Raw genomic sequence first — 12,937 nt, 5'->3', positions numbered from 1 at the left:
TGTGTGTAGGGTGTGAGATTTCATGTTATTCTGTAACTTTTCTGTAAATGTGAAATTACTTCAGAGTTTAAAGAGAGTTTTCCCCCACTCCGCCAAAACAAACAAAGCCAGGCTTCCAGTCAATGAGGAGGCAAAGTCCGGCTCTAGAATCCACAGTGAAGTTCCCTCGAAGTTATCACCCGTGAGCGTTGACTGCAAACAGGTTTTTCAGGTGCTTCTTACTGGTGGTGGAGCAGTGGCTTGCAGAATGGAATGTTCATTCAGCGGAGACTGATTTATGGGCTGGAGGGCTGGATGGTGTGAGCTAAAAGTGCTGGGAGCTCAGAAGACAGATCCGTTTCACTTAGGGCAGCTTTCCCAGAGAGTTTTTCTGCAGGATCCTAAAAAAAAGTTCCGTGGTCAAAGAAGATTGGGAACTGTGTTCTGTGTTCAAGGTTAACGAGGTGAAGTAATAGATGAAATAAGAAGTCCTAACCGGTTTGGCTCAGTGGATAGAGCGTCGGCCTGTGGACTGAAGGGTCCCAGGTTCGATTCCGGTCAAGGGCATGTACCTTGGTTGCGGGCACATCTCCAGTAGGGGGTGTGCAGGAGGCAGCCGGTCGATGTTTCTGTCTCATCGATGTTTCTAACTCTATGCCTCTCCCTTCCTCTCTGTAAAAAATCAATAAAACATATTTAAAAATAGATAAGAAGGGCAGTGTTGATAATTGTTGAAGGTGGTGATGGGCATATGGAAGTTCATTGTACTAGTGTTACAAATCTTCCATAATAAAATGTTTTCCTTCTAAATCAAAGGAAACACTGGCCAGGTGAATAAGTGCCTAGGTATGTGTGTGTGTGTGTGTAATTGATTCAGAGAGGAAAGGAGAGGGGGAGAGAGAATCATTGATTGGCACCTCCTGCATGTCCCGTACTGGGGATTGAGCCTGCAACCCAGGCAAGTGCCCTGACCAGGAATTGAACTATGACCTCCTTGTTCATAGGCCGATGCTCAACCACTGGGCCATGCCGGGCCAGGCCAGTCACTGATTTGGAGCTCTGTGCTGTTCCTTGCCAGCCAGGATTGTCATCTGGGAGGAAGTGCAGTTCGCTTGTCAGTAGGACTCCCTTGTTGGGACCAAAAATAGTGGGAATACTGGTGCTTGGGGTGTCTGTGTGTATGTTTGTGTGCATGTGTGTGTGCATGTGTGCGTGTGTGTGTGCGTGTGTGTGTGTGTGTGTGTGTGTGTGTGAGAGAGAGAGAGAGAGAGAGAGAGAGAGAGAGAGAGAGAGACTTGAGACTTGACTTTCCCAGGGAAAGTGGGCAAGTGACTTTCCATGGCTAGAACATGTGAAAAAATCATCACATTTAGTGTATTTCCCAATGGGTGACTCTTGAGCAACTTGAAAAGGTGGGATTGGGACTACGGAGATGCCTAAATTTAGGGCACCTATCAACTCTTCAGGGAACAGCTGACATAGAAAAAGGAGCTTAATTTCAGTCCTAGCCCCTGCTTTTCCGGAGGCCTGGGGCTCTGTGCCTAAGGCGGTGATTGGTTAAGCTGCTACTGTCCTGTGGTTTGTTTTTTTCCTAACGTCTCTCAGACAACAAAGAGTGCCATTATCTGCTTTGTCATCTCCCTCTTCCCACACCTAGCAGGGTTAGGCACCTGGTGAAATTGGTGGGAGGTGGGGCAGGCAGACAATAGAACACCTGCAGAAAGGTTTCTTTAAAATGGTTTAGGTCAGTGCCAGATGCTGAATGGGGTGGATGGGTGAGTGGGAGGTAGAGAGATAATGTTTTTGGCCATATCTCAGATCAAAGGATCAATAATCAGATTTTAGTTTCTGTATCAATACAGTAGCTCTAAGGCCTCCAGTCTGTCTTGCTGCTTGCTGGAGGCCTCACTATGATCCAGAATGGTTTAAAAGAAAAATCGCCTGCCCTGGCCCATTGGCTAAGTGGTTTGAGCATCAGCCCTAGCACCAAAGGGTCCTGGGTTCGATTTCTGACCAAGGGCACGGACCTGGGTTTTGGGTTCTGGGGCTCATGCCAGAGATAAACCAATTGACGTGTTGACGTGTTTCTCTCCTCTCCCTCCCTTCCACTGCCTCTGAAAAAGCAATGAAAAAATAACCTTGGGTGAGGATTAAAAAAAAGGAGAAAAAAATAGAAAAACCCTCCCTTTTATAGCTTCTGCCCATGGCCTTGAGACCGGTTCTTTTGCTGGAGCGGGGCTTGGAAGCTTTGGAGAGCTCTGATTGTTAGCCATTTTGCACCGGGAGCTGAGTGTTTTTTTGCTGCTACCCGCTGGAAGAGGCTATGAATGCCATCAGCTGCTCCCGGAAACGCACAGCCTCGGAGCAGTGACTCGGTCCTGTTTTCTCCATATAGAAGATTGCAGGACATGCCTCCTGGTTCCTCCGTTTTTCCTCCGGATTCTCTCAAGCTGCTTCTTGGGCGTGGTCACTCCTTTTCTTTCCTCTCCGCCCTGATGGCGTGTAGGAATAGGATTTTTCCTCACTATCATGGCTACGGCCAGGGCTACGTAGAAGCCAGACTGCAGATCCCAGGCACAGGGGAAGAAGCCAGACTGCAGAGGACCAGGAGGCTGGGGCCGGGCCTGAGCCCCCGTCCTGGTGCTGTGCCCAGTGCCTTTATGTTATGTAAAGGGGAGGGCTGCCGGTAACCGGGAGGAGCTCCCGGTCTGCCTGACTGCACAGGAATGAGCCGCTGCTCCCAATGGCTGCGGCCCAGCTGTCACCCAGCGGGGTGGGGAAAGGGCGGCCTCACCCAGGGCTCTGGCTAGAGGTTAGACCTGGCCCTCAAACTGCCAAGACTGTGCAGAGCAGAAATTCCAGGAGTCCTCTTGTTTTTCTCGTGCCCACACCCCAGCATCCACCATCCCAATGCCCCCCTTTCCTGTGGGAAGGCAGTATTTCACGCAGACTGTAAGAGAAGGTTCTGCCTCTTGATTCAAATCAGCTTCTCCTCTTGCCAGCTGCCTGACCCACCTGCCTGGCCGAGGGTGAGACACCCAGCTTCCGTGTCAGCGTGCTCGTTTGCAAAATGGTGGAAGCAATACAGATCTCATAAAATTACTGCAAAGATTTAAAGAACAGAAAGTGACACACGCGATGCTTAGCATACTGTAGGTTCATGAGGAGAGTTCAATTAATTGTGCCAGGAAGAACTTTAATGCCTTCTTTAGAAAATACGACTAAATGCATCCTATTCTACTGGTGACCCGTGAGAAAGCTTCTTATGTGATAATATAATAAATGATTAACTCTCCACATCCTGAATGACACTTGAATTCCAAATGAGTCGACTTTGTTTTATCGTCGGATTTGGCCTTTGCTTACCACCTCCTCAAACCCAGAGTCCCTACCATCCTCCGTCTCTGACCCCAGACCCCAGACCCCAGACCCAGACCCCAGACCCCAAACCCCAGACCCAGCAGCAGAGGTTGGCTTGAGTCCGCGGCTCCCGACGCGGCCTGGGAAAGTGGGCGAGAGGAAGAGAAGCGCACGGTGACCTCATCCTCGGGACTGGGCGTTTCCCGGCGGGGCCACAGCATCCCCAGCCAGACTGCGGCGACGGCCCCGCCCCGCCCTTCGCTGCAGTCCTGGAAGGCTCCCAGGGGCGGAGGGCGGAGGGCGGAGAGTGGAGGGTGGGGCGCCGAGAATCTCTGCAGGGCGGGGAGGGGCCGGATTGGAGGATCCGAGCTGCGGGGACGGCGGGCGGTTGGAGCCTCTCGGGCCGCCGGGGCGGAGGCAGAGGCTCTATTGCACCATCGACCCCCCGCCCCTGGCGCGCGTCCTCCTCCCCCCTATCCCGCCGCACTCCTCCCGCCATCGACTTTCCCCTGCACCGCCGCTTCGGCTCCTTCCGGGAGCGCTCGGCCCTTTCCGTCCAGCGATCGGAAGGCGAGCCGGCAGGAGCCCCGCCCCCTCCGCTCCGGCCCCGCCCCTCGCGTCGCGCCCGGCGCCGCTTCCCCCTCGCGCTCGCGCGCGCCCGCCCGCGGCCGGAACGCGCGTGGCCGCCTATAAAAGAGGCGGGGCGCGCGCGCCGCCGCCACTCTCCGCTGCGGAGCGAACGGCGAGGAGCGGAGGCCACGGAGGCGCGTCGGTCCCTCAGCAAACCCCCCGTCAGCCCCACGCACTCGCTGCCCTCACCCGCCGGAGCCGGTGAGGAGGGGAGAGGGGAGCCCGGGCGGCCGCGGGCCGAGGGCAGCGGACCCCTGGACGGGGGCCGGGCCGCCCCCGGGGAGGGGCGGGGCCAGCGCGCGGACAGGTGAGCCGGCCTCGCCGCTCCCTCCGTCGGGCGGGGAGCCGGCCGAGCCGGTAGCGACCGGCTCGCGGCGCGTGGGCTGCGGAGGAGCCGCCCGGCCGAGCCCGGGCGCCGGCGGCTGGAATGTCATTGACTGGGCGGAGGGGGTGGCGAGGCCGCGTCCCTCCCCGCCCCCCGTCCCCCGCCCCAGCCCGGCCGCCGCCCCGCCCGGCCCCATCCGGTTGCGGCAGGTGGGGCGGGGGCTCCCGGGCCGGGTGGTCACCGCGCCCCTTCCTGCCGGCGCTTCCCCGCCGCTCCCGCCCCCTGCCCGCGGGGGACCGACCCTGCGGCTCCTTTTCCCGAATCCCCGAGGGCAGTGCCGGCCACCCGGGCACCGGGAGAGCCGAGAGCCTCAGGGGAAGGCTCCGGGATGTTCATTGCGTCCTGCTCGGCAGTTCTCGGCCTTCCCGGACGCAGAGGGGTACGAGGCTGGCCTTCCCCTTTCCTTTTCTTTGCAATAAACACTTCTTTCCGACCCACTTATAACAGCTGCGGCTCTTGCTTTGTGCGAGACCACATCAACTAATTTTATAGCTTAGAGTTTTGTGTCCATGTCTCCCCCCCCCCACCCCGGGCTTTTCCAGGATGTTATTTGTAAAAAAAAATTCTTAACCAGCCATGCCAGTGTGGAAGGATAGAGCAGCCTTTTGTTTGAAAGTCGTCCCTCAATTTGACTAGATGTTTCCCAAGGCAAATTGCCTTTAGAAGTCTCTCTGATGTGCTGGGTGCAAATGCATTTTAAATAAAGAGCTTGTTAGGGTGGAGGGCTGCTGGATGTGTTTTACATGAAAAGCCTGAATAGCAAAAGAAAAGCTGGGTGGGAGATGCTGCCTGAACCGCTGCCATCCCTTCCTGCATCGCTTTTATATAATACATCCTGAAATCCGTAGGCCCTTTGTTCTGTCTTCATCATGGTATTTTAGGAAAACTTACCAGCCATCATGGCCGTTAGGGGAGAACAGAAGAGAGACCTTATGAAGTATGTGCCTAACGTGTTGAGAAATCGCGTCGTCATAGCGATGGTACTTGGCTAACGCAGAATCTATCAAAGATGGAAGGCTGGGGGTGTCTCGCAGCCAGGAAACAAAATCTTGAGAAGAGCTGCATGAAGCAGCTGCCATGCATTTTCCCTTCTGTTGCAGCTCATGCCTTAGATTTTTGAAAGGTCACATTGAAGTCAGAGTTTAAAAAATGGGCTGCAGTGAGAGCCGCTGTGCCGGAAATTAACAATAAGCCCTTTTTAGTAACTGGGCCAATAATCACTCAGAGGACCTTCAAAGTGTGTTAGCTGTCATCCGGGGACCTGGATGGAGAGAGGAGGCTGGCGAGGAGGAATGAATTGCTCTGCGCTGGACAGGTGTGGAGCCATCAGCTGAGGAGCATTCTCTGATGTAGGTCTGGGGCGGTGTGTTTTGTGGTCATCTACTAATGGGAGAAATCTGAACTGTCACTGGCTCTCATGAGCTCAGCAAGCCATCTGACGAACAGCTTTATTGAGGTGGTTTTGCTCCTTTTCCTTGCCTGCCTCCATCCCAAAGGGAGGGGCCCACTGCGGATCGGGAAGTCCACAGTGCCTGCTGCTGCTGAACCTGCACTAAGGCCGGCCTGTGTGGGCCAGTGGAGGACTCGCTGGCTCTGCAGTGGGCGCTGCTGCAGCTTATCAGCTGTTGGGGGGGGGAGGCAGAAGAATGCAGCGCCCTGAGAGCCAGTGCTGACCAGGAATGTAGGAGGGACACATACCTGATCACTTGGAGCCAGTGGACTAGAGCAACTGTTCTTTTTTGTTGTTAATCCTCACCCGAGGATATTTTTCTGTTGATTTTTTTTTTTTTTTTTTTTTTTTTTTTTTAGGGAGAGTGGAAGAGAGAGGGTAGGACAGAGAGAGAGAGACATCGATGTGAGAGAAGCACATCGATTGGTTGCCCCCCTGCACGAGCCTGAGCCGAGGAGGGTCAGGGAGGAGCCTGCAACCAAGGTGCGTGCCCTTGACTGGAATCGAACCTGGGATCCTTTGGTCCGCAGGCTGGCACTGTCCACTGAGCCAAACCGACTAGGGCTTGTACTTGTTTTCAGCAGGAAATAGAGGAAGTGGACCAGTAAATTAGGCCCAAGTCAGATCTTTGCAGCTGGAGTTCTTATTTCTGATGTCATGAAATTATGCTATTTTGTTATTGAATGGAAGGGGATTTAGGAATCATGTAGTCCTAGGAGTCTCAAGTCATCGGAATTTTTATTGTTAAACAGAATATTCAATATTATTACTTTATTTGAAAAGGGGGGAAACTGAGGCCCGAAAGGGGGTATGACGTAGGCACGGCAGCACATTTAGATAGATAGGAGCTGCTAAGACCAGATAACTTCAGTTCTCTTTCCACATGTTAAATCCCTGGTGGGATTTAGAAGGTACTGGAAAAAATATCTGAAATTTGATTTTAACCTGTATTCATGTTTTTAAGGATCAGTTTTCTTTAGTTTGAAATGATTTTGTTCCCTTTGCCCTTAGAAGCTTGTTATCTTGCTCTTCCCCCGCCCTTTTTAGACTCCACATTCCTCCATCATGTTGTCATCGTTTCGTAAGCGCAGAGTCCAGGTATTTGACCAGCATGCAGGAAATGCGTTGCCTTTCCGTTTTGCCTGATTGCAGTGAAGACACTTGTGTCGGAGCAGTTGAATGATCCAGAGAGTGGGGCAAACTCTGCTTGCATGAGTTTTCTGTTAAGGTTTCTGTTAGGGGCTCTGTTTTGTTTTTTGGGGGTGTTATATAAACAGAAGTCTTAGTAAATTTATTGTAAAATTTCCAGAGCCTCCTGTTGTTGTTTTTTCTTACCTTCCTCTCTTTAAGGCATGAAGATATTATTTCTTATACTAGAGTTTGCATGTAGTGTTTGCTTTTTGATGGTTACTTGGTTCTTAAGAACCAAGGGGTGAAACAGATTATCTTAGACATTTGCAAAAAATAATCTGACAACATGTAGTAAAAATAGTATTTTACATTTGGTAAATATTGTAAACTCAGGTTTGTTTCCTGTTCCCATTGACTTTTATTTTTTTTAAAATAAATATTTTTATTGATTTCAGGAAGGAAGGGAGAGGGAGAGAGAGATAGAGATATCAGTGATGAGAGATAATCATTGATTGGCTGCCTCCTGCACGCCTCCTATTAGGGATCAAGCCTGAAACTCAGGCATGTGTCCTTGACTGGAATTGAACCTGGGACCCTTCAGTGCCCAGTCTAACGCTATATCCACTGAGTCAAACTGGCTGGGGCCCATTGATTTATTTCTTCTGCCACAATCCTTATAATGAAATGGAGCTTGCATTTTCTTTTTTCCTTTTTTTTTTTTAAGCTCACTATATATCTGTTGTGTTTATGTATAGTTTTTGAGTGTTTGCTAAATTGGGCCTTTTTCAAAGAGAAAAATGCTTAAATTAATGTCTTGATGTCCCAAAAGGAAAAATATAAATTTTGCGATTGTCTAGTGATTATGGGTGATAAATTCAAGGCAAGCCTTTTTATAAATCAGACTGGTTGATTATTTAAATGAGATTTATAAAAATGGGCCGTGGCTCAGTGGATAGAGCGTTGCCCTGCGGACTGAAAGGTCTCAGGTTCGATTCTGGTCAGGGGGCATGTTCCTGGGTTTCTAGCACATCCCCAGTAGGGGTTGTGCAGGAGGCAGCTGATTGATGATTCTTTTTCATAGATGTTTGTAGCTCTCTATCCCTCTCCCTTCCTCTCTGTAAAAAATCAATTATATATATATGTAAAAAATCAATTATATATATTTTAAAAATATATATAGCCACGCTATAAATTCCTCTTGTTTTGAATCTCAGTAACAATATTTTGCACATAAGTACCTCTCATCTGAATTGTAAAGATTAACAGGTAAGTAGCAACAAGGTAGTATTTGGGGGGCATGCAAAAATAAGTTTTCGCAACCCTGCTCTGCATTTCTGCGTTTTGATGCAATGCAGTATGAAACTTGCTTTCTTAAAGCTAAAGCTCACCTCCGCGGAATCTGGCTAATCAGTTTAAATGAATTAATCAATTTGAAGGCTGACATGCTGGTCCACAATCGATGAAATGTGGTTTAAACAAAGATTTTTTTTCATGGTTAAAACTCTTAATTTATGTAACATTTACCTCTTTCTCTGCTTACCATCAGATCTGCCACTAAAATCTGCAGCTGAGCTGGGGTTTTTTTGCTAATTAATTTGATTTGAGAATCGATTGGTATAAAATTGTTATGGATGCTAACCAGTTCTTTGGTGGTTTGTTCTGGGGTAGTCCTTCCTCCCACCTTCATGGATATCAAGTTCTCTTTTTTCTTCTTTTTTTTTTTTTTTAATTTCTTTATTGATTAAGGTATCACATATTTGTCCTCCACCCCCCATTCTAATCCCCCATCCCTCCTCACTCATGCTCCCCCCCCCCCCCCCATCAAGTTCTCTTGCTCTGGAAATGTAAAATTTGATAAGCTGGCTTTATAAGCCATAGGAAAGGGCATTGTTGGTTCTGCACCTTTGAGCTCTGACTAAGCAACAAAAACAAAGCTGATGAATGGTCTCTGTGACCTTTTGCTTTGGGTAATGTTTATGAATTTTTCCACAGAGACAAATGATCTCTTAATCCTGTTAGTTCCTAAAATTGCTTTCCTAGCAAAACTGTGCATCTCGTGTCCTGCCTGCAGTCAGAATTCATTTTGTGGTGTTCCAAAGGCTCTCACGCCGCACATGGAGCCTGTTGACATGTTTTAAAGACTGACTCCTTTCCTCATCACCACAGTTGTATGCTCTTCTGAGGGTCCATAGAGAAACTGGCAGCTGAGTTCTCCCACTCACTGCAGGTGCCAAGTGTGCAGAGGCCAAAGCATCTGGCCTTTGGTTTGAAATTTTTTGTATCTGCAGTCTTTTTTGTTGCTTAATACAGAGTCCGTCCCACCCACTGCTTCTCCCCACCCTCCAAAGCAGATACATCTGGCACAGGGGGGCATATAGCTTCTGCACATTAGGTTAAAGAGTTTAAAAATTCCCTAAGCACCAAAACTGCCTCAAATAGTGTCTCTTGGCATTTGTCAAAAAGACAAAGGTATTAATTAGTGGCTAGCCTCTTCAGTAGATCTCCATTTTCAGTTGGCAGTGTGTATAAATTTGTTTGCTAGCAGGAGCCATTCTTAGGCATGTTATATCTTTGGTTTAAACTAGAACATCCTAGCCTGGGCTCATGTCTGTAGACCCCTCTCTTCCCAGAGATCTGGCAGTTTTGTAAGAACGCTGACAGGTTTTTTTATTGATTACAATAGAGGACATGGTCGTCGTTCCTGTTTTATCCCCTGAGATCAATTCACATGACGTGCTGAATGATGCAGCCAGCTTTTTGGCTGCTGCATTGCGGCATTGACAACTAGCTTCCATTTCAGCCTTGCCTAACAATATTTGCAAAAACATGACCTTTTCTTCGGTTACCTTAAATGGAAAGCTGCCCTTAAACATACAGAGAGTACATCCAGCCCCTCATTTCCCTCCCTTGTTCTCCATGTACATGGACTTGATTGGCAAAATCAGAGCTGGTCTGCAGTTTTGAGATAAGCAGTCAGTTGCCTGCAGTCCGAGAAGTGGCCTCCTCGGCGGGTTTTTGCGGTCCGTGGAATAGGTAGATAGGCTGGTGTGGCTGCAGATTGTTCTTTAATGGCACTTTCCCCAAACTCTTCCATTCTGCTCTTTGAGGCGCAGAGGCGTTAATCCCATTAAGGCTGGGAACAGCTTGAAACGTTCTCTGCGGAGTCCGCCTTATCAGTCAGCTGCATATTCCGGGCGGGGTGGCGTCTTGAGCAGCCTGCAGCTGCGCTCAGTCACGAAGGGAATGTGCACGCAGGCAGAGCCCAGGAATTCCACTCTCACACAGTCTTGGGTGAGAGGTTATCTAGCCCCTTGGGTGGCAATCATTTCTTGATGATATGAAAACTTTCCTGTGTTTAATATAGTTTATAGCAATATCCTTTTAGAAGTAAAAGGAATCAGGGAACTTGGATAGATAAGCTAGAGACAGCTCCCTATCAGGTTAAGGGTGGGGGGAATTTCCATTAACCTGTGATCACAGGCCCCTGTGCTCAGATGCACATTTGGAATGCCGGCAGCAGTGGGAGAGCAGTGGTGACTTTGAGATGCCCAGCTCCCCAGGGAGGGCCAGTGTGGCTTGGCAGAGCTCCCACCCCCCCATCAGCTGATCTACTGTAGGAAAGAACAGTCCATTATTGCCTGACCAAAGCACTTGCTATAGAATTGACTCGTTCTACTTCACTGGGGTACAAAGAGGGCCTTTTAGGTTGGTTAATTTCAACAGGGCCTCCTTGGACGGTCTCCCTGGATTGGTAGGGCCAAATCAGCAAGCTGGACCCAATGTGATTTTTTTTATTCATCAAAAACCCCCAATGTGATTTCTTGGAATTTCTGTAGCAGCTACAGGACTTGAGAGATGCAGTGAATCATGTGATGTGAGGAGGCCCCGTGGACATTAATCTGGAGACTAGCCCCCAGGAAGGAGCTCAAGGGCAGTGAGGTTATTGTCTCAGACATAACGGTGCCTCTCAGAAGTTTCTCTACAAGAAAATCTGTAAGCAAGCAAATCACATAATTTCCTGTTGTTCTCCCAGCTTAACTTCTGAGGGATAAGAACAAGGAAAGTGTAGAAATTACTGTTTATTTCTTTTTTTGTGTTTGCTTTTAATTGGTTTCAGAGAGAGAAACATCAGTGTGAGAGAGAAACATTGATTGGTCATTGTTTACTGACTTAGGGAGACCCAGTCTTTAAAAAAACAACAGTATAAACACACAAAAGATTGAGCCTGGACTGTGTGGCGTAGTTCGTTGGGTATCCCATGCACCAGGAGGTTGGCGGGTCTATTCCTGGTTGGGGCACATGCCCAGGTTGCTGGCTCCATCCCCAGTAAGGGGCCTGAATGGATGTTTCTATATAACCCTCTCCCTTCTCTAAGGAAAAGAAAAACATTTAAAAAAGAATAGAAATGTTTCTTCAGGCACCGCTATCTATTGATGCTATAAACTTGCCTTCCTGAGCGTTATTTCCCTGAGGTCCCACCTACCGGAGGGAAAAGAGCAGTGAACTTCTCAGAACAAACTGCTTGTGGTCGGTCTAGGGTTCGTGGGCCAGGCCTGCTCCTCAGTGTCGTGCTGCCTGGCAGTGCAGCTTCAGTCAGCGCAGTGTTCGTTTGCAATTCTTGTCAGGAAGCTAGCTTTCTCCTGGATACAATTCCAGTTTGACCGTATGGGAAATGAAACTTGGTTAGACTATTGAGCTCTCTCCTCACTCTTTACAAATGAATTGGGGGCTGTGTGTGCTCTTGATCATTCTTCAACAAACGTTTTTTAATGATCTTGTGTGCTAGGAATAGGGATTCGAAGATGAGATCTTGCCGTCTAATTACACAGTGGGAAGTATAGACGGGCGCTTTGTAAACCTACAGAAAAGTGTGACTGCATCTGAGGAGGGAGGAAGGGGCAGTATCCCGCAGCCCAGTGCCTTCGGCTGGGTGGTGAGATCTAAATAGGAGCTAGTTTTTCAGGCACAGAGGGGCAGAGACATGCCGGCAAAGGGAGCCTGTGCTTGGAGTCTCTAAGGAGAAGCATGAGTTTGGAGGAGAAGCAGTGTTTCTGCATGCCAGGAGGCTGGGGCCTGGCGGAGAGAGCAGTCCGGAATGCTGGCCGATGAAAGCCTCAGAGGGTGGGCTCTTCCTCTCCGAAGGAAGTCATGAGGCTTTAGGGCCTGGGTGTGCCATGGCAAAGAAGAGGTTTCTTTTTATAGTAAAATAAATAACTCTGTCTTTGTGGGAGAAAACAATACAACAAAAATAGCTGGTTGACACCTGGAGAATCGTTTAGAAGGAACGGTGGCCGCTGACGTCACCTGGTGGCCTCTTTCCTAGGAGGCGGTCTCTCCAGAACGGCGGTCCTCAGGGCTGACGGGTGCAGACCTCGTGGAGCTGCTGTAATCCCTGAGGAGCTGGGACGTGGGCCTTGCCTAGATCACCAGTCTTGTTTACCTCCTGCTGGATGCGGGGTGGGCGCACTCACCACCTCCAGCCTGACCCTTGGCCTGCTTGTCCTCCCCAGTAGCTGGCCAGGCCTTCAGGAAGAGCTCTCCAGTGTTCCCCTGGTAACAGGTTTTAGAGTTGTATAAATAAATTATAAGAGAGCTGGAGAGACCATTAGGGCTTTCTTTACCAGATCTCAGAATCTTCTCTGTGGAGTATAATTTTAAAATTGGAAAGGTCTTGGGACCATCTCATTTTCACCTGCCATTTTTAGTCATTCTGAGAAACTGAGGCATAGAGAGGGAAGGAAGACAGTGCAAGATCACGTGTTAACAGACTAATTTAGAAGCTCCTTGTCATTAATTTGTATCTTTTCTTCTGTGATGCTCCCTTGGTTAGAGGATATATTCTGGATTACTCCCACAAATAGGGCAGTTTTCCTTTTTGACATTAAAATTTGGAGATTGTCCAGAAATCTGAGGGTTTAAAGTTAGGGCAGACTGAGTGTTTATGGGAAGTGCCACCCACCAAGTTAGCCTGCATTTGTGATGAATTTGAAATTGATACTGAG

At 49.1% G+C, this 12,937-nt stretch overlaps 1 protein-coding gene across 6 annotated transcripts in view; it reads left to right on the top strand.

Annotated features, from left to right (window-relative positions):
- Positions 1-4,047: 4,047 nt before the first annotated feature.
- Positions 4,048-12,937, top strand: part of SPTAN1 (spectrin alpha, non-erythrocytic 1) — a 57,913-nt gene continuing 49,023 nt past the window's right edge. For 3 of the 6 annotated variants that reach the window (XM_084899879.1, XM_084899878.1, XM_084899876.1), the window contains exons 1-2: positions 4,066-4,170; positions 6,852-6,902. In XM_084899879.1, the coding sequence (XP_084756005.1) occupies positions 6,870-6,902 (33 nt within the window). In that variant the 5' untranslated portion in view covers positions 4,066-4,170; positions 6,852-6,869. Of the gene's footprint in view, positions 4,171-6,851; positions 6,903-12,937 lie in introns of all 6 variants that reach the window. The other 3 variants (XM_084899880.1, XM_084899877.1, XM_084899881.1) reach the window with 2 other exon arrangements.

This window comes from Pipistrellus hanaki, assembly GCF_964339955.1.
Source record: "Pipistrellus hanaki genome assembly, chromosome: 11".
In the NCBI taxonomy this organism is placed as follows: domain Eukaryota; kingdom Metazoa; phylum Chordata; class Mammalia; order Chiroptera; family Vespertilionidae; genus Pipistrellus; species Pipistrellus hanaki.
Note: the sequence above shows the minus strand (reverse complement) of the source record. Positions and strands in the feature narration are given on the sequence as shown.